At 42.5% G+C, this 25053-nt stretch overlaps 1 protein-coding gene across 1 annotated transcript; it reads right to left on the bottom strand.

The window, feature by feature from the left end:
• Window positions 1-10142: 10142 nt before the first annotated feature.
• On the bottom strand, window positions 10143-16511 carry foxj1a (forkhead box J1a). Its single transcript, XM_085455145.1, has 3 exons — window positions 16351-16511; window positions 14681-15295; window positions 10143-13213 (listed from the first exon to the last, which is right to left on the bottom strand). Exons 2-3 carry the CDS (start codon window positions 15233-15235, stop codon window positions 12389-12391), a joined length of 1380 nt encoding a protein of 459 aa, XP_085311271.1. The 5' UTR covers window positions 15236-15295; window positions 16351-16511; the 3' UTR covers window positions 10143-12388.
• Window positions 16512-25053: the final 8542 nt, after the last annotated feature.

The following is a 25053-nucleotide window of genomic DNA, read 5'->3' as shown; positions in this document are numbered from 1 at the left end:
ATTTCCCCCGCGCTGCCCTGGGACGTGCACAATTGCCCTTTGGCCAATTACATTACGACCCCGTCGTCTTGTTTCGCACAGGTCGAATCCAGCTTCATCAATGAAAATGAGGCTGTGCAGCTCCATCCATGGCCAAGATTCTCTGTAAAACAAAGAGAACATATCACTGTACTACAGTGCTACACATACAGCACCCTCACCCATCACACAGGTACCTGTGGAGCTCTCAGGATGGATCCATGTGGTACTGATATGGTACATATTCAGCTGCTGCTGGATTTCACCAATACTGTATTGTACATGTAAAGGACAGTTACACGTACCCGTACATATTCAGCTCAGAGTCCTTTGACCCTGTCACTGGTCCTCTCAAATGGGACTCTGTAGAGCTGCTTCATGGTGATGCTGAGTTTTCCCAAGATGCATCTGATGGTGGTGATGCTCACATGGTCTATGTTGCTGAACACTCGCCTGTCTGCAAGTATTTGCTTTCGTAGCTGGTGGAGACGGATGCCATTGTCTGCCCTCACTAGGTCCACAACGGGAAGTTCCTGCTGTTGTGTGAACAGGCGTTGGCGTCCTCCCCAGAAGGTCTTCGAGTCATTCTAGAGAAATACAACCACATACTGTCATTGGTTTGCTTACTTTACTGTATATACTGTATCATCCACTGTACAACACTGTACTTCAATATAAGTAATCATGCTATGTTTCACAGAAACCACCACTTTGGCTGCAAAAGCAGCATTAGCACCCTGCAGTACCCTGCACACTTGATATGATGATATACTGTAGAACAGTGCTATGAAACCATCTGAGTAGAGTAGAAGGCAGAGAGGTGAAGACAGACCTGCTTTCTAGTCTGAATGTTCGTATTACAGATGCCACTGTGAAGCGGCTTAGATGTGGGTGGACTCTCTGCCCAGCTTCCCTCATAGTCAGGCCGTGGTTGATGACATGGTCCACCAAAGTTGCTCTTATATCATCAGAAATATGGGTCCGTGCATGGCCTCTTCGACCTCCTCCTCCTCCTCCTCCTCCTCTTGCTCTCCCTCCATCCATGCTTGCAAAGTTCTTGAATTGGCTAAACTGAGGGCTTTTTGTGGTTGGCTAATTGGTGTTCAGTTTTGCAAGTAAGTGCCTTCAGGTGTGTATTGAGTGGTTGCAATTACCCGATGTGTTTTGTATTTTGGATACATGTGTTTTCCAAATGGCACCCTGAAATTTCATTTTGTGAACGAAGTGTCTTAATGTATGAAATAGAGTGTAGCATGCAGGACCATGTGTGTTGCATAATTGCAACTAGGGTGCAAAGCAGCGCTTTTGTTTAAGGTATGGGTACATGTGTTTGAGGTATGGTAACAAAAGCTTCAAGTTGTGTTACTTTAGTCTAAGCATGGGTTTATAGTGTTCAAGCAACGAGCAACAACTGTAAGTCGTCCTGAAAAAACAGCATCTGTTTGAACAGGTTCCACAAAACTCTGGTTTCAGTCTCGCTGGTGTTTCATGGTATGAGTCGTTAAATTAAATATGAGCTCAGTGATGGATTAAAATCAACATTTGTGCTGGTGCCATATGCATGTGACGAGTTCAGGGTGTGGAGGTCAGGGCAAAGATTTGTAGGTCATTGTGTGCAGGATCTTCAGGAACACTGTGTGTGTGTGTGTGTGTGTGTGTGTGTGTGTGTGTGTGTGTGTGTGTGTGTGTGTGTGTGTCTGTGTGTGTGTGTGTGTGTTCTTTGTCAGGAAGACACAGTCTGAGGGGTAATCCGACATCCATCACAGCCTCAGTGAGCAACACACTCTCTGTGTAACAACAAGGAGACAAAGGGCAGGGAAACAGTGGGAGGGCCTCTCCATTCATGGTGCCGGGCTGGGAGACGTCCTTTTGTCGCGGCTTCAGAGGAAAGAATGAGGCAGCAGAAGACCAACATGACACAGCTGTTTGTGGAGTGACCAGTACAACTCCGCAGAGAGCTCAGAAGCTTCTAGAGGAAAAACACGGCGCTCCGACGAGCTCAGCACACACTCCTGCTTTCTCCTGAGGCTACAGGGTGGCCGTGTAGACACAGGGTAACTTATCAGGCCCATAATCAACGGCACCAGATTACAGATCACTCTGGGCGATTACATCATCGCTCTTTCATTTTCTGTAGATCCTGCATTAATTTTGTGAATTATTTTTTGTTTTTTTTGAAATCGCAAGGAGAAATTGTACTTTCTAACGTAAAATAATTACACACACTTTATTGCAGCACGTGTGTGTGTGTGTGTGTGTGTGTGTGTGTGTACAGAGGAGATTTCAGCCCTGCTTCAAAGCTTCAGCATGACAGGACAACCTCTGGGAATATCGCACGATCTGATATCGTCGTGTTGGTGTTGTTCCCAGATCATCATACTAAATGTTGATGCAGGATCAACATTGCAAGTGGCCAATCAGAATGTTGTGACGTCATACTTTTGCGACTTCGGGAAAAAACGCCGTAAAACAAAAAACTGTACTTAAGCTGCGAGAAAGCGCCTCTGTCCGCCGATCAACGGACCCTGACCCTTTAATAAACGCTGAGCAGAACTGATATTGTCCTTGCAACATTGGAATTTCATAAATGCATGAGTGGCTTGGCGCGCCAAAGAATAACGTCACAACAATGTGATTGGTCACTTGCAATGTTGATCCTGGAATAGGGTTGCCAACCGTCCCTTAAAATACGGAATCGTCCCGTATTTAGAAACAAAAGTACACGTCCCGTATTTAGAAACAAAAGCACACGTCCCGTATTGAGCTAATAAGGGACGCACTTTGTCCCGTAATACAGTGAGAATCAAAAGTAGTCTATAAATGTTTATGGAATTAACGCTTTGTTTGAAATCATAATTCCCAGCCCCTCTCCTGCTTTGTGACCAATGAGCTGACAGCACACTTATGACGAGTATGACAATTCAGATTACCGCTCATCTCATTGGTCGAGGAAAGGTCGCTTACGGAGAAAATACCGGAAGACAACAGATGACCACAACAAGAAGCATGGCCAACAGGGGAACAAACGCCGACACTGCGGTGCAAGTCTCGGACGACAGTACACCTAAAGCTGGGCAGACACTGTGCGATTTTTTCAGTCACGTTATTCAGCTCCTGCTCAAACTGCACGATTGACTCACAGGGGTTAGACGTTGGTAGGTCACGATGCAGGTCTCACACTATACGGCCCGATGCTCTGATGCGACCTGAGTGCTCACACTGTGCCTCCATAACATGAAGGTTATAACAGAAAATCTGTCGCTCGCTCTCCCTCTGTCTTTCACTCACACAGACACACCACCACCATCAACTTTGCTAAATTGCTAATGAAAAACATTGATCAGCTGTGAATGAGCAGCAGTGTAAATCCAACTATTTTCACGGTTGTTGTGGTCGTGATAATTTTGTGATGCCACATCGAAAAGACTCGGATGAGCTTTCCAAAGTTCTACAAGTTGTGCCTCCATCGCTTGTGTCCAGATCACACGCTGCACAGCCGTGCTGCTCCATCTTTTACACCAACGTTTACGTGTTAGCGCGTGAGCAGTGTGAGCGGCTGCGGTGACACCCTCACGAGCGATTGATGATCGGGAGCTGGTCGTGAGGTGTTAATCGCTTCTCGTTACCCCACGTATACTACACGACGCACGATGAAGGCCAAAATCGGTCCGATCACCAAATCGGTCGCACGACTCAAAAATCGTCTCAAAATGGGCCAAAAACCGCACAGTGTGAGCCCAGCATTAGAGCAGCAATGTTTGTTCGCTCAGAGAAAGGAAAAAAAGGCTGCAAAAGCACAGGGAGGAATGGGAAAAACACCTGGCTGGGAAAGTGCACGATAACACCTTTAAAGCGCACTGCACTGTGTGCTGGCGCACTTTTTCCATAGGCATGCTTCTAGTGGTGGGCACATGAAGAACATGAGGGGCGTGACAGCTCGGGGAACCCTTAACCAATTTCTTGTCCACCAGGCCACGGCAGAAGCAGATATGGTATGTAAACACTGGTTTGTTGTTTAAACCCTCTGGTTAAGGTTAATATGGGCATGTGCAGTGAATATCAGCGCTATGTGGCCAGAAGTGTGATAATATAATTTATTTTGTGTAATAAACAACTGCAAGGATGGATGATTACAACAAATAGATGACTAATACATAAAAGTAATACATAGATGAATAATGATGATGAGTTAAGATGTGTAATCATGGCAACAAGCGGGTTTACAAACAGGAGCAGCTGATTAGCTTTAGAAAAGCTGAAATAATACCTCAACTGAAGCCAATTGTACTAAATGCACTATATGTGCACTGTTACAAGAATATTTTTCTTTCTATTGTTTTCTATTAATTTATATAATTTTAAGTTAAGCAGGACAGAGTTCTTTTAAAGAAAGATTTACTTATATTCTCAAAAGTTAAGCATGACAGGCTTCTGTTTAAGAAAGAGACCTGTTTTACTGTGTTAATGTTGTCATTTTGAGCTAAAAATAAATGGCTAAATGATCATTTGTTTGCCATGTGTTCATATCACAAAGAATATGCATCTGCTTAAATCAAATTCAAGTCAAATGCTTAAAAACTAATTTCACACACAAAAGAAAGAGCTACCACACTGGGAAGGGTGAAGACAACTGGGTTGCCACGAGGTGTCCCTTATTTATCTTTCAGGGAGTTGGCAACCCTATCCTGGAACAACATTTAGATTAGATTAGATTAGATTAGATAGAGCTACTTGGAAAGGCTGCCGTCACTCCAGCGCCATCTTAATATTTACTATGTTGTTCCAGGATCAACACCAACACGACCATATCAGATCATCCGGGAATATCTGAGTATCATAACCACAACAAATATGGCTGATGTTAAAAGCATGTGCTCCCTGTCATTAAGCTGCTTCATATTAAACTCATTTATTTAAACTTTCTCAAACAATACATTAACATGTTACGTCCGCACAAGGATTGATTGATTGATTGATTGATTGATTGATTGATTGATTGATTGATTGATTGATTGATTGATTGATTGATAATACTTTATTCATCCCGAGGGAAATTGGGTTAGGGCTGCCAGCTGTGCCAGCTCCATCTTCATCATGATCATCATCAAGGAAAATAAAATAAATACATAGAAATAAATAGTGTACAAATAAAAACAAGAGTTGTGTCTACTGTTTACAAATGGTTGCTATATACAGTAAATACACTCAGAGAATGTAAATATGTAGATAAAGTTCAGTGGGAGATGTACAGTAAATGTCACCAAATCTGCCTTATAGCTGTTTATTTAGCTTACAGTGCATTGTATTTAAAATGCCGACTGATGTGCTCTTTGGGTGTTTCAAACCTGATCACAGGTGTTTTCACAGCATAGTCTGAGCAAACAGACGAGCAGCCCCTAAAAGCTGAGAGCCACTCTGTTTGATTTTATGGTGTTGATTTTTCATGCGCTGCTGTGACAGTAAGATAAGACGCGTCTTCACATGTTTCAACGCAACACAAACAGCAGGAAGAGAGAGCAATAAATATCACATCAGGTGACGGAGAAGCTGCAGCAGTAAAATGCTTTCTATGTGTTTACTGAGCCACCGGCACTCTTCCATCGTCCTGATGAGGAGTTTGCATGTAAGTAAGTCACCTGTTGACTGTGGAGGGGCAGGAATGAGTGTTGGTGCCTCCGATCGTTGATTTAATGACGTGCATCTCGGGCAGATCTTCAAGGCTCATGTCAGCATGTGAGATGGGTCACTGTTCAAATCCAGTTAGAGCACATGAAAGGTGTCCTTTATACCTACATTGTGATGGACCCCTCAACATCAACCATTTCATAGAAATCATCGTATTTGTCCAAACAATTTTTTAAATTACAAATGTCCACATATTTAATTATTTTCTGTGTAAATCTGGAAAGTTCGATCTGTTGATATTTTTGTTTATGTGGTACGGACTGTAATATTTACTCAATCCAACATGAAAGTTGAATAAAAATACAATTTTCTTTGTTTTTGTGACAAAAAAAATTAAAGTTAAGAGAATTGTGTCTTTTATTTTTGCATTATTATGAAATATGATGATATACTGTTCAGAAATTACCACTATTTGTCTTTTGCAATAAAGATGAGTGAAAAAAACAGACTTTTATCTTTAATGGTTTTTGAGATATTCATGTTCAAACGTGAGTTTCAGTGCGCAAAACAATGGCCTGTGAGTGGCTCAAAGGAGCATTTTTCAGAAACATATATCTAAGAAAGTATTTGGTAAAGGAAGCTAAAATCTGACAGCAATCACTATATTTGTTCAAACTTTGGACCATAGTCTTCATGCAAATGATGGAGCAGGATTTGAGGTGGAGCGACTGTCTTGAAGTTGCATGGAGTCCTACCTTCACACTGTGAGTATTTTCAAAGTTATGGAGAGAAAACATTTTTCATTTTTTAATTTGTGTAATTTTCATTAGTGAGACCTCATAAAGGGACCCATAGATCCTGATGCTGCTCCATGAACTCCTCCATGAACTCGCAGATGCTTCTTAAGGTGGAAATGATATTTAACAAAGAGAAAAGAGTGCGAACAAGCATGCCAAAACTCTCCTTTAAGCAGGATTTAAAGCAGGACTTTTCCTTGTAACGGCATGTTGTTAATCTGATATATTGGTACTTTTACATAAGTAAAGGAGCTGAAGAATTCTTCCTGTGCCATTGCACTTTGGGGGTCTGTTCTCTGGAGCCTCACTTTGGTGAGGTAAGTGAACTTTCACAAAAACCCTGCTGCAATAAATCTGGGGCTCCATCCACAACATCCCTCCTCAGCCCTAATCAACCCGACAGCCTCCATAGCACCAGGAACAGACCGTCACCCATCCCCGCTCCCTCCAGTCCTACATGACAATGGTACCAGCAGTTACCCCGGCAACAGGCTTTTCATTAGCTGTGTGAAAAAAGATGTATTCCCCGCCGCTTCTCGTCTGTCCACCGTTTCACATCTTGCAGATAAGCTGCAGATCCCTCATTCGGCAGTGCAGCTTGCAGGAGTGGAGACATCCTGACTGCTCACAAGAGCTGAGACTGACTAAACCTGAGCTCAGAGCACCCGGACAGTCACAGGCTGACCAGGTGATTCGTCGTGAAATCTCACTCGAGTGTCATTGTTGTGTTGCACCGTTGTCTGCGCTGAATGTGAAGCATCCAAAAACATGTCAAGATGGCTTTTTTAAATGTCGTAATGGTGTCAGCTGCTGGTTTCAAGTCTGCTAGTTTGGGAAGGACGAGGCGGTCCGTGCTTTACCTCTGATCCGCATCCTGAGGCTTCAGAAACCGTCAGGTCTGTGAACCTGCCAATTATCATCCCTGTCAGCTGTGTCAGAACTAAATGCTTTCGATCATATTTTACAATCATATAAAACAAGAAAATAAGGGACAATCTTCACATACAAGGAACTATTAATCTGAGGTTAATGAGGTTGATGAAAATGAGGTTTTCTAATCTAAATGATTAGAAAACCTCATTTTCTCTGAGGTTTTGGCAGGCACCCTGCTCTCTTCTGCTGAAGCCTGCTGTAAGTGGCTGCATCGTCAGCCCGGCCACATCGGGTGTTGGCGTTTAGCACTTTCAGTTTGCAGCGTTTCTTGTTGGAAGAAGCGGCGAGGGTTAGCGTTTCAGCAGGTGGCTCCTCTTACCTGCAGCCGTCAGCAGGGCCGGAGAATAATACCTGCATCAGGTTACCACGGCATCTCATCTAACCAGCCTGCTGCATTATAATTATGAGCCCTGCGATCCAGCTGGAGAGCTCCGTCCAGCAGGTAATAGCGCTGCGGGGGGCCTACATGGAGCTCTGGCTGGGGGGGGGGGGGGGACAGCAGCTCCCCTTTCCAGGAAAAAGGCTGCGGGGCTGGGCATGAAGATGCAGGATCCTGCTCTTCCACAGGAGTGTTGGGTGTCCATCATGCAGAGGTGTAGCGTTACAGCACTTTATCTTTTCCCTTCATCCCTCTGCCGTCATTACCTCATCAGTGACCACAGACAGACACGCTCGCTCACAGAGAGCCCGTCTGTTCACGACCCCGGGGGGGGAACGCAGGCTTCTTAAATTCTACGTATTTGCATTTGATTGCTGCGGCTATTCATCTGATGCTCTGAACGCGAGCCACCTAGCTAATCTGCGGCAGGGTCAGGGAGTGACGGTGTGGTCTACAGCGGGGCAGACAGGCCGTGATATATGGGGCCGTGGGACACTTGTCCCCGTTAGACCCCACACCGCCCCAATGAGGGACCACAGATCTGAGCTTCATGGGGAACAAGAGTTTGACTGAGCACAGACAAAGCCCTGAAACAGAAACCCAGCCACCCCCCGCTACTATTACCCATCTACTGCCTGAACACACCGAGAGCCCCAAAAGAGACGAGCAGGAAAAGAGCAGCGTAAATCTCACGCCCAGGCGCACTAAAGCAGAGGGGGGTGAGGGCCGAAACAGACAGCGAGCAGGAGAAAACAAGACATACCACGTAGCCATGAAACAGCCCCGGAGGCATGCTCACAATGACAACGTGCTGATGATTAGCAGCTCAGCACGGCGACTGTTTCAGATTACCCTGTTTGCTCATCGTCATTTCATTCAGGTCATAAGCCAATAAATGTGGTAAAACTGCACCATAAATTAAAATACATCTCAATGAAAAGTCTCAAATTATAATATTTCATCCTGAGGGGAACATGAAGTCCCGAGAAAAAAAGCTGCTGATGGATTTTAAATATAACAGAGGACCAAAGTCATTTAAGGTTATCCTCGGGCGCTCAAAATCGGACCCATGTAAACATAAACGCTAGATTTAAAAAATCTATTTAAACCAACTAAAATAATTTTAGTGATCTTGGAAACTACAGTAAAATAAAATTACAGCAGAAATATCTGTGGATTTGGTATTTGTTAACTTGTTTACTGTCTGATGAGGGTTTAGTCCACTGCTTTTAAATGTTCTGTTTATACTGTGATATCCAGACTGAATAAAAACATACTAAAACTGTCAATGTAACGAAATATTTTCAAATAATAAAAACTAAAGCTGAAATAATAAATAAAATAAAATACAAACTATCGAGAAGCCGAATATTTCAGCATCCATAAAGTAGATCGTAGAAAATAATACTCTTGGAAAATATCAAATGCGCAGCGCTTCGTGGAAAATGGCACGAAGCTCTGCATGAATCTTCATCACATCCATCCAACAGCTAAGGATGGGGTTCATCCTCAGGGAACAAACCACTACTCCTTACAGACTGATCTGTTGAGTCGATAGGACACAGCATAGTGAAAAGCTATCAGAAAATCACTCAAATGTATCCTGCAGAAACCAAGAATATCCAGACAAAACATCAGGGCTGTCCTGTTCCCATTTGAATACCTCGACCATCACAGTCATAGACCGGCTGATGAAAAAGAAAAAGCTCTTTTATGAATATCTGTAGAAACTATCATCACAATCCATCCAGAGTGACTGTTTTAAGAGAAAAACTTCCTGTTTCATAACCACCAGCCTTAGGATTCACCCTCGGGGGACTTTGAATGAGTTATGTACCAATCCAACAAGCAGGAGTTGATGTATTTTAATAAATGAGTGAAAGCTTGGTCTAGTTGTGGTCATGGCATCACCAAAATTATTTGAGTTAAAGCTCGAGTGTCACAGCAGTCCAGACCGTTAGCATGCAGGAAGTCACCCTCCCAGGACCACAAATGCCTTTCCAGACTTTACAGAATAACTGTGCTACAGATTAGCTGTTACAGTTGAGATCATTAAGATTCACCCTCTGGGGACCACGAATATCTAAACATGCCAGAGGAATCCCCACCAGAGCCGTGGAGCTGTTCTTCTTAGACGATAACCTCGTGGTTGGACTAGAGAAAAGTTAAAGATTCAAAAGTCATTTTGATTATCCTCTGGGGACCACGAATGCCTTTAAAACATTTCAGCCTTTACATTAACTTTACGTGTGACTGGATGAGTGAGAGGCTTGGAGGTTTTTGATAGAAGAGTTTATCCTCTGAGGACCGTGAACTGCCTTTTTTGGCAGTCAAACTGAAAGAGCCTTCATGACTAAAAATGAGGAAATGTGTCAAGTAGACAGGCGAGATGCAGTAAAACATTTTTTATTGTCAAAGAAAAGTTGAAAAATAAAATAAAAACAAAAAGGTAGAAGAATACATGAGCGTTTAAACATCAGCATAGAACCAATCATGAGGTAAGATCCCATTATTGTGGTTTAAAGTGTTATTTGATTGAGACGAGCTAAAACACAACCATAGCTGGTTTTACTGAGAGTCCCTCGAGTGTATTCACACCTCCGAATACACAAAACAGTGAGCCTGGTCTCTCTGAAGTAAACAGCATGAATGGACTCCAACAAATGACTGTAACATATAACAAATATCACTGTACAATGATTGCACTTTCACACATGTTTAGAGAACAGTTACTGCATCTCAGCAGTTAAAGACTGTCCCCGTCCTTATGCAGCGTGATTTGGTTTAGTCTGAATCCAGCGAGCTCTTTTGTTCACGTCCAGCAGTCCCCAACTTTATCGCACACCAACACAAAAACATTTCCTCATTGCAGTAAAACGCGCACGGCCGCCCCGTCGAGTCCCAAGTGTTGTTCTTGGCACATAGAAGGTCAGGTATTCATTTACAAGCCACCGTGGCCTCTTTAAACTGTGCTCCTAATGATTCTTTGTTGGAGAATTTTGCCTCAGGCTGCTTTGTGTTTATTTTAACTTTTACACCGCGAAGCTGTGATGCGTCCTCTGCTGCGTTTCTTTATATCTACCGGCTACAAAGTCACAGGAAGGAAGAAAGAAAGCCGTTACTTCTACAAGCCATATATGTCAGTCTGTTTTTCTGGAAAAAGTTAAGCTAACATGAATAATTTGTTAAAGTTGTGCTAGTTCATTCTGAAAATAAAGAGTTAGTACCAAAAAAATCCCACGCCAAAAAAAGACAAGAAAACTAAATGAGTAAATCACATCTACACAGAACATAATTTGGCAAAAATCTCATCATCAGTCTGTCGTAGCATTACTCCTGATTCCACTTTAACAATTAAAAAAAAGTCTTAGTTGATCAACTGTTCACTGAAAATATCTTTCAGGCAACATGATCTCCTTTTTCACAATAAAACACTTTCGTGATGTAAACAGAGACCATGTTGTGTCGTCTGTAAGGCCTGGTCACACCAGAGATCAATTTATTCCAATAAAATTGTGCCGATTGGTGGATTCATGCTGTTAGCTGTTTATTTCTGAAAGAAAATGTGGACCTCTCTGATCAGATGGAGTGGTTTTGGTTGCCGGTGGATTGTATAAAATAAAAGTTGTGCTTTATCGCCAAAATGAAAAGCCATACGGCCTCTGATTCCAGTTAGCGTCGCACTTCTCACAGTTTCATTACCGCTTGGTGAGTAGTTGACGTGTGTTTGCAGACAAGTTCCATGCAAACTGCTGGTGGGAAGAGCAACCTGCTAGCAACCAAAGCAAGCACAACAAGGTTGTGGTGTGGCATTGTGTTCCTATTCTAAGTAATTTCACAATATCAACTGCCAGAGACCACATGCAGCCAAATCCACACTTTTCCGTAGTGGTAAACCGAGTATAAAACATAACGAACTGTCAGTGTTTTTGTGTAGTTTTGAGAGAGTTTATTTTGGGGGTTCTCATCTTCCTGTTATGATTGAGTGGACTAGTGACTGGCTAACTTATTAGCATTATCTGTAGGAGCTCTATGTAAGAACATAAACGTCTGAATCAGTTTGAATGGACATTAAACTAGAAATAAAGTCTACTTGCATTTAGCTCCAGCATCTTTAAACTACACCCTCCCTAACAGCTCAATGATTGGCCAACTTCTGGAAGCTTACTGAATGGCAGCAATCAGTGCTTGTGAGGGGTAATGACCGCTGGAAATGTAGTTTAAACAAATGTTTACATCATTATGTGAAACTCGTTTAGCAGGAACACCGTCCACCCCTGGCCCCGTGTTCTCACAAACACACGAAGGGAAACATGACGCTAAAATTACCGTGCTGCCTTCTGGTGTGTCCAGGCCTTCACTCTGAAAACTGTCATTTCACAAAAAAAAGGAAAAAAACATTCAGTGTAGTTTCTCTGTGGAATATGAACTGCTGCTGTACATTGTGGCATCATTGTTCGGTAGGCATTGAGTGTTTATTTCCAGCATTGAACCTGCGTAAAAATGTTTCTCTAAAAATACTTTAAACATCTTGAAAAGGACGGTTAAGCTTGCATGAGGATAAAAAAAGAGTATTTTATTCCCAGGTTGTGTTGAGAAGCGTTCTTAGTTTGTAAGACGACCTGGAAATTATTCCTTAAAGGAGGGTGTCCATCCTGCTGCTGGGGTCCCCACCTAATGGGTCCTCGAGCCCAAACAGCTGGTCTAAGTTGACGGTGGAGCTACAGAGGAAATCACTGCGGCCATGATCCGCCTCCTCTTCTGGCCAGGGGTTCTCCAGGAAGGCTGTGGCAAGGAAGGTCTCCTCATCAAAGTCAGACATGTTGTTACTCCTCTCTGCCTCTGCTGAGCCTGCAGGGGCTTCAACAGGAGAAATGTGGGTTCCCCGCACTGTTAGGTCCTCCTCTTTCATGATGGGGCTCAGAGGCTCACCACCTTCCAAAGTGAGCTCCCCGCTGAGGGCAGAATCCAGAAGGGCGTCCCAGTCGAAGTCTCCCTTCAGAGGTCCAATCTCCTTCTGTTCATCCATGGAGAGCAGAGGGGAGCTGGACCGACGGGGGGCTTTGGCAGCACCATTTCTAGAGCCCTGCTTCCTCTTGAGCCCACTCCTTCCCCTGACCACTGGCCAGGACCCCAGCATGGTCCCCTCAGCCAGATGGGGGTCCCAATTCTGATCAGCCCCCGTTGCCTCTTCGAACTCTCGAAGAAGCCTTTGGGACTCTGGGTTGACGCAAAGCCCGATCTGCCCTCTGGGCTGAGGCTGCATGTTCACCCCGAGTCTGTTCCGCAGGGCCGGGTTGATCTGGACGGGCGGCATTCGTCTCTTCTTGTAGGCACCACTCAGGAGGCGCTCAGCATACTGCGGGTCAATCTTCCAGAAACCCCCCTTCCCAGGCTCGTCCTTCTGCCGCGGCACCTTGATGAAGCACTTGTTGAGCGAGAGGTTGTGTCGGATCGAGTTCTGGAAGGAGGAATGTATATTTTAAATAACAGCTCACACACTGTCTTCATTCAGCTCAGATCATCAGATTGATGTTGCTCTTATTTGTGTTCAGCACATTTGAAGCTGCAGCCTGGCTTAACAGTTAGCTTAGCTTAGCATAATGGTAGTAACATGTTTACAAAAACTGTTTCAGTCTGTGTAGATAATTTCCCCCCTCATAACTGTACAAGGGAGAATGTTTGGATAACTCTGGATTACAGTTTGCATTATTAGAGGCGTGGCCTCTGTGACTGACAGGTGTATGGTGACACAGGCGGCTGTCTGCTAGCTGTCTGCTAGGCTTCTCCTCAGCTAGCTAGAGACCCTGAACTAAATCTCTGGACCATGTTTGTGCTGTTGGAGCCTTTTTAATTATCTAACCAATAATATGGATGCTGTGAAGTTACTGCACTAACAGACCGTCCAACAGGTCTGAGCTCCAGTTTTAGTGAGTGAAATTCTAGGACTAATTGGATGTTACTAAAAAGCCAAAAAGAATTCCTAAATGTTCATGCTAAGAATAAATGGCAGAGAAATCTCCTTTAAAGTAATACAGGTACATGTGTACTATATCTGAAGTCCTTTTTTGCCTCAAGCCAGGAAATCAGAGAGCCAAGGATGTCAGGTTGGAGCTGATCCCAGTATGCTGCCTTTAGCACACCTGCTAAACCTGTGAGCTAACCTGCCCGCTCATGTTTCCTTTTATGATCCTTTAAAATTAATCTTAATTTAATTCTTTTATTTTCAGGCATCCTTCCATTTTTGGCTTGGGTAACAATATTTACATCTTTATTTTAACACACATGAGTTGCTATAAAGCTGCTGGTATGTAGCTTTTTAGGTTCAGATACCTTTAAGTGTCTTTTCAGCAACAGACTTTAGCTTTTTGTGGTGCAGGAAGTACAGCTAGCAGAGCATTGTAGTCAGTTATAATGTATCCTTGCATTCAACCATCCAGCCCATCTCCACTCAGGTCTAAACAGAGCGCTGACCCTGTGACCTTTGTTAAATATTATCTGCCCCATGTACTGCCTTACAATAACAAAATGCTCTGAAATGTCTGAGGCTGAAATTCTGGGAGTGCAGCGAACGGCTTCATCAATCATTGATCCAACAGAATTAAAGTTTTCTGAAAAACTGCTGCTGCCTTCATGAGAAAGAATCTGCTTCGGTTACTCCTACTGAGCTGATTTCAGGTATTATGCTGCTTAAAAAAGGAAAACAAAAAGTGCAATCCTGTTAAAGTTTGAGTGTTTTAGGCCTCAGTTATTAATTACACACAAAGCCAAGTGGCAGCAGGCCCAGACCTCTGTTCTCAAACAGAAACACATCCAGCTGTGATGTGACCTGAGAGAAACTCATTTTCACACAATGAGTGCAGCAGGTGGCACATCCTGTCTCAGGTGGACTGCCTCTGTGTGTGTGTGTGGGTGGGGGGTCCGTTACCTGCCAGGTGGGGTCAGCATGGCGGTAGTAGCAGAAGTTGTCGGTGATCCATTTGTAGATGCAGGACAGCGTGATCTTGCTCTTCTTGCTGGCCTGCATGGCCATGCAGATGAGGGTGGCGTAGGAATACGGTGGCTTGATGTGCGCGTTGGTTTTGTAGTCCACGTCGTCCGGACAGTGTCCGTGCGCCACGATGCCGGGCAGTGGCTGCATCCTGCTGTAGGCCGCCGCCGTGGGCTTCCCCGGGGTCAGCGGCATCCCGATGGAGGCGGGATCCCCGGCCAGGGGAGAGGCTGGCGCGTCAGAGCCCAGCTGCTGGTGGCCGAACAGGTGGTGCTGGTGGTGCGTGTGATGCGGCACGTTGGTGCCGAGGATGGAGAACTCCTGCAGCCACTGCAGGCTGGTCAGGCTGTCGTCCAGACTGACGGAGCAGCTGCTGCTGTCGGTGCCGCTGACTCCGTCCCGCTCCTCAGCCTGAGCCGCCGCAGTCACCACCTCCTCCTCCAGACCCACGGAGCCTTCGGCCCACGGGTCGGCACAGCTCAGGGACAGCATGGCTCTCTCCTCTGTGTCAGCTACTTCTCCTCCTCCTCCCTCTGTTACCTCCTGACAGGACTGTAAATACACACCCGACACTTCAGTGAAGGCCAGAACAATGACCCGAGAACAGCTCTGTGTGCGCGCAAAGGGACACGCACTCAATCCACATCCACGCATTCATGCCCGACACCCACTCAAAGCAACAGCTCAGCGTTACGTCACTCTGACACCACAACATCTTTCTGCAGGATGTGGACAAACTTTTTCTCACACACACACACACACACACACACACAAACATGCACACACACGCACACGCACACGCACACACACACACACACACGCACGCACACACAAACATGCACACACACACACACGCACACACACACACACACACACAAACATGCACACACACACACACACACAAACATGCACACACACACACACACACACACACACAAACATGCACACACGCACACACGCACACACACACACACACACACAAACATGCACACACACACACACACACACACACACACACAAACATGCACACACACACAAACATGCACACACACACACACACACACACAAACATGCACACACACACACACACACACACAAACATGCACACACGCACACACGCACACACACACACACACACAAACATGCACACACACACACACACACACACACACACAAACATGCACACACACACACACGCACACACACACACACACACACAAACATGCACACACACACGCACACACAAACATGCACACACACACACACACACACACACACACAAACATGCACACACGCACACACACATGCACACACACGCGCACGCACACACACATGCACACACGCACACGCACACACACTCACACTCGCGCTCGCGCTCGCGCACGCAGGGGTCTCAGTTGTCGCGTCCTGTTTTAATAAAGTTTGAATTTTTTCCGCTTTCTGGACTTTCATAAGTTTTTACGCGCAGTAAAATCCGCAGATTTGCGCTTCTTGTACTCCGATCGATCAAACTCTTGAAGGACTTGTGTGATTTCTACATTTCTGTACTGATTTGCTTGCTGAGAGAAAGAGGATAAATGACCTTCGGAATAAAGATCCAGACTCACCTTTGAGCTGCGCCCGTTGAATCCAGACTGATGGAGGCCGAGTGTGAGTCTGCGCACCTGCTGCTCCACACGGAGACCTGGGGAGGAGTCCTGCTTCTCCTGCTCGGCGGAGGTTTGTGGCGGCTGTCAGCGCGCTGCGGGCTCCAGTTTAATACCTGCTGCAGGAGGTTTGACCGGCAACCATAGAAACGCTACACCCCCTGTAAACAGCTCCGCGCGTCTTCATTGGCCTCCCCGTTTCTATGGCGCTTCATTTTTAATCACGCTCAAGTCAACTGTGGCCGCGGGTTCTCAATCTGAGGCCCGGGGCCGCTCCGGGGGACCTGCTGGGACTTTTACTGCAGGATTATTGCAGTTTTATTAAAAGCAAACTCCGCATGACTTTTTCTTTCTTTAAAAAGCGAATGAATGCAAAAACATATTAAATCAGGATGGAAGCTCAGGTCCTGCTGCTCCAAGGCCACGATGCACCATCCACCCACACATCCATCATTTCTATCATATTTAATACCGCACTTATTACTCCTCTGCATTCAGGACAGATTAAGACTCCATATTATTAAGTCTTCCAAAAAGCTTTCAAAAAGTAAAACCAGCTTTTCTGTTGTCCTGCTGCTCTGAACAGTCCGAGCATGTGGAGCTTCATAAGGGATAAACTATTTGACTGATTTTAATTTCTTTGAGATGAAGATTTTACATTTAAAACATGAAAATAAAGTCTTTTAAAACTATACAAAAGACCCGATTATTGAAAATAAAAATGTTTCCTCTGTAAACGTTTCACCAGCCGATGAAACTTTTTACTCTCAAACAACAGATTTAAATCAAGAAAAATCTTTTTTCTCGTCATGATCTGGAACTTTCATAAAATAATTCCCCAATAAATCTCTAAATTTGTCAAAATAAAGAAACAACAATAACAAAAAAAAAAATCTAAAACCTGAAAGTAAATTTTGTGTGTTAATCAATCAAGCAAAACTTTATTTATATACACTTTTTATACAATAAAGCTGTAACTCATAGTGCGCACACACACATTCACACACACATACACTATACTCATGTAGTATCACAGCAGGACTGTCTTTGGAACACTGAGATACAAAATAATAACTAACAGTGAAACATAAAGGGAACTAAGGTGAAAGAATAAAGACATTATATAATTAAAGCAGAGTTTTAACATTTAAACAAATAATACAATAAAAATATCACAATGAATTAATAGGAGGTGAACTAAAATATTGAAAAAGAGTAAAAATATGAAAAAGGATCTAAACAGTCTGAGCAGCCCTCGGGTCATCAGGGGGACTCTTCCATAACACGGAACTTATTAAGTCCATAATAATGCCATGTTACCTCTATAATAACTCCATGATAACTCTATGATAACTATGTTAACTCTATGTTAACTCTATGATAATTCTATGATAACTCTATAATAACTCCATGATAACTCTATGATAACTATGTTAACTCTATGTTAACTCTATGATAATTCTATGATAACTCTATAATAACTCCATGATAACTCTATGATAACTATGTTAACTCTATGTTAACTCTATGATAATTCTATGATAACTCTATAATAACTCCATGATAACTCTATGATAACTCTGTTAACTCTATGTTAACTCTATGATAATTCTATGATAACTCTATAATAACTCCATGATAACTCTATGATAACTATGTTAACTCTATGTTAACTCTATGATAATTCTATGATAACTCTATAATAACTCCATGATAACTCTATGATAACTCTGTTAACTCTATGTTAACTCTATGATAATTCTATGATAACTCTATAATAACTCCATGATAACTCTATGATAACTCTGTTAACTCTATGTTAACTCTATGATAACTCTATGTTAACTCTATAATAACTCTATGTTAACTCTATGATAACTCTATGATAACTCTATAATAACTCTATGATAACTCTATGATAACTCTATGTTAACTCTATGATAACTCTATGTTGACTCTATAATAACTCTATAATAACTCTATGATAACTCTATGATAACTCTATAATAACTCTATGATAACTCTATGTTAACTCTATAATAACTCTATGATAACTCTATAATAACTCTATGATAACTCTATGTTAACTCTATAATAACTCTATAATAACTCTATGATAACTCTATGATAACTCTATAATAACTCTATGATAACTCTATAATAACTCTATGATAACTCTATGTTAACTCTATAATAACTCTATGATAACTCTATGTTAACTCTATAATAACTCTATAATAACTCTATGATAACTCTATGTTAACTCTATAATAACTCTATAATAACTCTATGATAACTCTATGATAACTCTATAATAACTCTATGATAACTCTATGTTAACTCTATAATAACTCCCCACAAATCTTCTGAAAACTGTTGAGAGTTCATTTGAGACGCGACCAAAAGGAGAAAATAATAAAAAGTGTTTGTTTGGTTTTGACGGGGGAACATTTGATCGTCTTTAATAACAGAAACAGTTTGTGGAGAAAAAGGACCCGCTGTTCAAAGTGCCCATCTCCCTCCACCTAAAACACTTCCACAGGATACACCTGTGCGTCCTCACTGATAGCTCCTCCTGCAGACTCCTCCCTCCTATGTCCTCCTCCAGGTCACAGAGGAGGAGAAGCCTCCCCAGGTCTCTGGTGGAGGAACCAAAGGAGGGGTTATAAAATGAGAACAGGGTCAGTCTTCATATTTAGGGTGAGTGCTTTGTGTTTCTGTTTTTGTCCTCACCGGCTCGTCTCTTTGGATTTCCTTGTCCTTTTGTTTTTGTTGCGCTCTGAACTTCTTGGTTTGTTTTTCTTTGCTTGCTTCGCCTCTGTCTTCATGGTCACATGTTACAAGAATACTGGAGTCTCTCCCTCACATAACGACTCCTCACCCCTGGGTCTGACCTCAGAGGCCTGGACTGAGAATCAGGCATCAGCCACAGGAGACGTTTTACTGCAAAACGAGGTTTTTGTCTGATTCTGAGAGTATTCGAGTACTTTAATACGGTTACTTCTTGTGCCTGACTGGGCTTGCTTGTTTGTCTGCACAATAAATGTAACATACGAGACAAACCAAAAGCTGGACCGAGCGTCTGGACTGATGCAGGCGGAGGCGTGTGTGAAGGAATGTACTTTTGTCCATAAGGCAGAAAAGGAGAGAAAGGCGAAACAAAGAGCTCGGTGCCCCTGAATGTTCTGTTAGTGTGGCTGAGTGGTTTCCTGAGGCCCCTCACAAAACTGTAAAGCTATAAAAAGGCTTCCTCATCTCCTCAAAGCTGCTCTCAACTGATCTGCACAGGCTGCTGACAGCTGCAGGCTGAGTCAGAGAAACAGAGCTTCACCTGCTCACAAACCTCTTCAGGTGTGAAGGGAGGAAGTGGGAGCTTCAGAATAAAAGCTGAATTGTGGACCTCCTCTAGAGATAAATGATGTTTTCATTCAGGACACAGATATTTCGATTGATGCGTGAGTAATGCTAACATCAGGGAGTAAATGATTAACTTTAAACCTTAACATACTTAAATGGATGAGTTTTATTAGAATACATTTGTTATTTGGCGTGAAAGTCAAAAATGAGCGATGCTCACATTTTACTTTGATTTTATGCCTGTAGTCCTGTCTCTGTCCCAACTCTCTGCTTTGTTAGCCTTCTTCACCTGTTCTCATACAGAGGTCAGAGGTCAAAGAGGGACCAGTGAAGCAGACTAACTTTAAAGAACAGAGGAGCAGGGAGAAGCGATCTGGACTCAGAGCGACTACAGAAATCTGTCATTAAACTTCACAGACTGGCTGATGGGCCCTTGGACATGCAGATGGATTACTGCCATAAACACATAAACATGTTTTCATCTGAAGCAGAAAAAACACAATAAAGACTAAATCATGACTGTAGGGACACTGAAATGGAAACAAGAAGGTCAAAAACTGAGAAAACAGCTGCAGAGACTCGAAACATCGTCCACAGTGACAAATGCTGTGAAACAAAGAGGAGACAGAAAACACACAATGATGTAAAACCAGATAAATACAACACGAGGCAAAATGTGCACAAATACATGCAAAAACACAAACAGAGACACCAAGCGCTATTCTGATTTTTATTTTCATGTGTTCCAAAAGAAAATGACAGACAGCAGAATTATTAACACATACTCAGTATATTAACTGAAATTTGTTCCAGATTCAAATATTTTATTACAACTCTGCTTCAAAGTTTGTGATCTTTGAATGCATTTTTAATCACTTTGAGCTGCTGGTTTAGTAAAAATAAAATGTAATGGTCACTTTGGACTGGAACAGTCGGGCAGCAGGAAGAAGATCTAAAAGATAAAATGTCGAATAAAACTGAGCCCTTTGAACACAAATGAAAATCTATTTAAAGGTTTATTAATAATAAAAACTCCATCGTCATTTCACTCAGTTTAATTTCTGAAATCTGGTATATATGTTTGTCTGTTCGTTTTTGTATCGTTTTGTTTAAATGCACTCTGGTGTAATGTCTATGATTGGACAGATGAGGGCGCCATATACACGTGAGACGTGAAAGAGGAAAAAACTGAACCGATTGAGACGCTTTTATATTTGTGCCGTCATTAAAAAGTTATTCCTGCTACATTAATGTCGCATCCATATTTTTTTTCTCCACTGATTTCTTCCAAAGCTGAGCAGGATTCAGTGATTCCCGCTCGGAAACAGAGGAAACTCCATGAACACATCTTCACCTCCACTTTTACACACTATTAATCTATTGTATTGTATCTTTATTTGTTTCAGACATATAAAACAAAAAAAACCAATATATACACACTACATATATTTTCATTTACAGATACGAATATATATGTAGATACACACACACACACGTATGTGTTCAGATAAACAAACAAAAAAAAAATGAAATAAAACAAAATCGTCTGACATAATGTAACAATGTTTGGTCTGAAAAGGAGTAGGAAGAAGTATGAACATACTTATTAATTCCTACCCCTGCTCAACATCTTATTGATCCCACATAATTCACCTAATTCCCATCATCACATACTCCACACGATACACGAGGAGAAACATGGCTACCGTGATTGATATAATTTGGATATAATTTGATATTTTTATACATACAATGGGTGATCATCTTTATCGGTATCATATTCTTCCAAAATCAGTTTTCGAAGTATTTTCATGAACTTACTAATTCCTGAGCATTGCTGTAGATCTATAGTAAAACTATTCCACAGTTTTACCCCATAAATAGTGACACAAAAGGTTTTAACCTTTGACCGTGCTTTAAGAATCCTTAGATTCAATTTCCCCCTCAATTCATAGTCTCCTTCTCTGTCATAGAACATCCTCTGTATATTTCCTGGTAACATATTGTATCTGGCCTTGTACATAATTTTTGCAGTTTTAATTCTATTCATCTTATTTATTTAGTTATAGATTTTTTTTTAGCATTTGTTTGTTTGTTTTTCTATTACTGTGTTATTGCCTTTATTTATTCCCTTATACTGTGATTTCTCTATAGAGAAGGTCTCACTATACTTTTATTTGTGTTGTTATTACTATTGTTGTATTTCCTAATGTATTCTCCTTTGTGCTTGTTATGCTTTTGTGCAGTAGTGATGGTTTTTTTCTCTCTCGCAGTGGTTTTTTTGGGGTTTTTTTGCACTTCCTGTTCTCTGTTGTCATCACAGGAACACGTGACAGGATCTGTCAGACGTCTGTGCAACGACTCCTGTGATAATTAAAGAAACCGATTCATGTATTACTTTTATAAAGTAACCGACTTTCCTTCAAAGCTTCTCGTTTAAAGTTTAAAGTGTAGAACTGCAGATTTTTGGGGTTATTTCTGTAGTTTTGACTGAAAAATGACTGAAGCCTCATTTTTCTGTGGATGGTTGCAGTAACTGCTTTGAGCTGTGATCACACAGAGCGCAGTGAAGGTGGGAACTGTGCAGTAAAACTAAAGGATGAATCACCTCGTTTAAAAGGTGAGTTTGCTGTTCAGGGTGTAACTGACTATTTCTGCAGTACTTGAGCACTTCCGTCAATAATCATTGTGTTTTTGTAAATACTGAGCTGTGCAGACGGCTGTTAACCATTGACTCTCACAGACCCCCCCGCTCTTGCTGTGGTGGTGAGATGACCCCCAGCTGAACTTTTCTAACATTCAGCAGCAGCTCAGACGGGAACCATGAAGCACGAGCAGCTCCAGGAAGCAAGAAAAAGAAAAAAAGCAATGGTACAGAAAGCTTGATGTTCCCGTTTCATCAGAGACGACGGTGCATCGGGGGCCCTGCACGTCTCCAGCAGGCGGATAAAAGTGCATCTCGTCCTGCTGGATGAAATCCAAATGTGCTTTTGTTTTACTGCTCAGGTTCATTTTTAACATCCGCTCAGAGACAAACCCTCACCTATGAGCAAACATCCCCCACCGAGAATATAAGACAAGATAAGATAAGATAAGATAAGATAAGATAAGATAAGATAAAACTTTATTAATCCCTCGGGTGGGTTCCTCTGGGAAATTCGGTTTCCAAAAGCACAGCACCGACAGAAGTTACAGAGTAACAGAATATTATACACACACACACACACACACACACACACACACACACACACACACACACATATATATATATAAATACAGAGACATATATAAATAAAATATACGAAGGGGATAAATAGAATAAATAGGAATAAAAATAAAAATACAAGTGAATTGCACATTTCAAGTATGGAGTCTATTGCACCGTTGACTATTAACAAAAGTATTGCACAGTGAAGTGAAGAGGCACTACAGCTTAGTTGTTCCCCCCTCCTTTGATGAGTACAAGTTAAAGGTCAGGTCAGTTAGTGGCTGTGAGTCACTGAGAATTCAATAAATATGTTAACAGATGACAAATATTGCACCAGAGATAAATGCAGGTTAAAAAGTCTCCGCTCGCTGATAAAACATCACTTTTCACAACATTCGATTTAATTTCACTGCCCTGACGCCACTTCTGAAGAGAATTCCAAAGATCTGAGGAATATTTGCATTTGAAGGAATTATTCAGAGATAAGAACCGACACACTTTGTTTTGAACATGGTGTCGCCTCAGCCAGCGAATCAGGACACAAACAGCATGTTCACACAGTTCAAAGTGCTCCACAGATAAAAGACAGGCTGAGCACAACAAACACGAAACAAGCATCAGAAATAAAAATATTACAGAATAAGAGAATAAAAATAAAGAAAGGGACGTCGGCGTCTTTGCACTAAAATCATTTTTCGTGGACGCCCTGGCTCAATGTGCGCCAGCGGTCAGTTTGGGGACCAGCCTTGTTTCCTGTGTATATGCCCCCCTGTCTGTGTGTAATTGACACAATGAGGACTCACATGATCATCAGAGCTGAGTGCTCTTTGTCAAGTTTAAGACTGGACAGAAATAAAAGTTGAGGAATTCGGGCAGCAGCTGCAAACATCACACCACCAACTAACACGACCTGTCGTCTTTAAGTATCTCAAGGACACAAAGACTATCAGACCAGCGAAGCCTCCAGTGGGGGCCATCACAGTGGCTACATCCATCATTTATATACAGTCTTTGGACTAAATTATATGTATCCTCCCTCTCTGACATCACAGAGAGCCAAGATTAGAAAACACTGTGACCGACTGAGCATTCAGAGCAGTCTGAATCCTGAGGATTACAGCACACACACTGACCTCATTAACTGAAACTTTGGCCATGTTTAATCTGCACATCCAGCTCCTGAACTGAGATACCTGACAGGTAATAAAGCAAAAGGAGAGCAGGTCCATCTGCTGTGATGTTCTCATGAGCAAACAGAACCACTAGACCTGCTGAAGCCTGTCAGGAGCTTTGTGTCCCTATAGTCTTCCTCTTTCCTCCAATAATACATAATAGATGCCCTCCTGTGCCACATGCTCCTTCACCTGCAGCAGGGATGAATTATTCCCCTGATGGCAGAAAGAGAGCCGGACAGCCTGCAGCCGAGAGCTGCTCTGCCCCGATAAGAAGATTATCAGTGTTCATCAGGAGAACCGTCACTGTGGGTCCTCTGGAGCTCAGCTCTGAGGGGACAGGCTGATAGTGTTTCGTGTCGAAGCCACGACGCTCATCCAAGCACAAACACTTGTTCCTTTTATCTGTAGCCCATCATGCAAAAGGCTTTTTAAATTTTAAAAGTGTTTGCAGAAAAATGCAGCATGTTACCAGTGGAAACCACAAACTGTATATCAAAGATGGATGTACCCCCTGTCAAGTCAAGTAGTCAAGTATTTATTTATTGTCATTGTCAAAGAACAATGAAATTGCGTTTGGGGCTTCCGTACAACCCGTAAAAAAAACCAAAAAAAACCCCCAAAAAAACCTTAAAACCCAAGTGTAAATATTTAACCCAGTGTGACTTCAGTGCAATGAGACAATCCTTAGCAACAACATGAGAACAAGACAGGTAATGTTCATAGGACATTCAGACAAAGACCTGAGAAACATGACAAAATGCAACAATGCAACCCGTTCAATATTATTGTACTGTGAGATATGATGGTTGTCTATTTAAGAAAGAGGGGGGGGAGAGAATAAAGATATGATGCACCAATGCAGACCAGTTCATTGCTATTAAGAAGTTGGATATGGTTACTGTCCGTGAGAGGGGGGCAGAGAGT

The sequence above is a fragment of the Copadichromis virginalis genome, linkage group LG4, assembly GCF_057382275.1.
Source record: "Copadichromis virginalis isolate Kocher_CV1m ecotype Utaka linkage group LG4, C_Virginalis_male_GT1.1, whole genome shotgun sequence".
Lineage (NCBI taxonomy): Eukaryota > Metazoa > Chordata > Actinopteri > Cichliformes > Cichlidae > Copadichromis > Copadichromis virginalis.
Note: the sequence above shows the minus strand (reverse complement) of the source record. Positions and strands in the feature narration are given on the sequence as shown.

Bases quoted from the DNA above. Each gene is read 5' to 3' on its own strand.
- foxj1a (XM_085455145.1), bottom strand. From the start codon at position 15,235: ATGCTGTCCCTGAGCTGTGCCGACCCGTGGGCCGAAGGCTCCGTGGGT. The intron at 13,214-14,680 runs GTAACGGACCCC...TCCTCCTTCCAG, and splicing joins ATGCTGACCCCACCTGGCAG to AACTCGATCCGACACAACCT.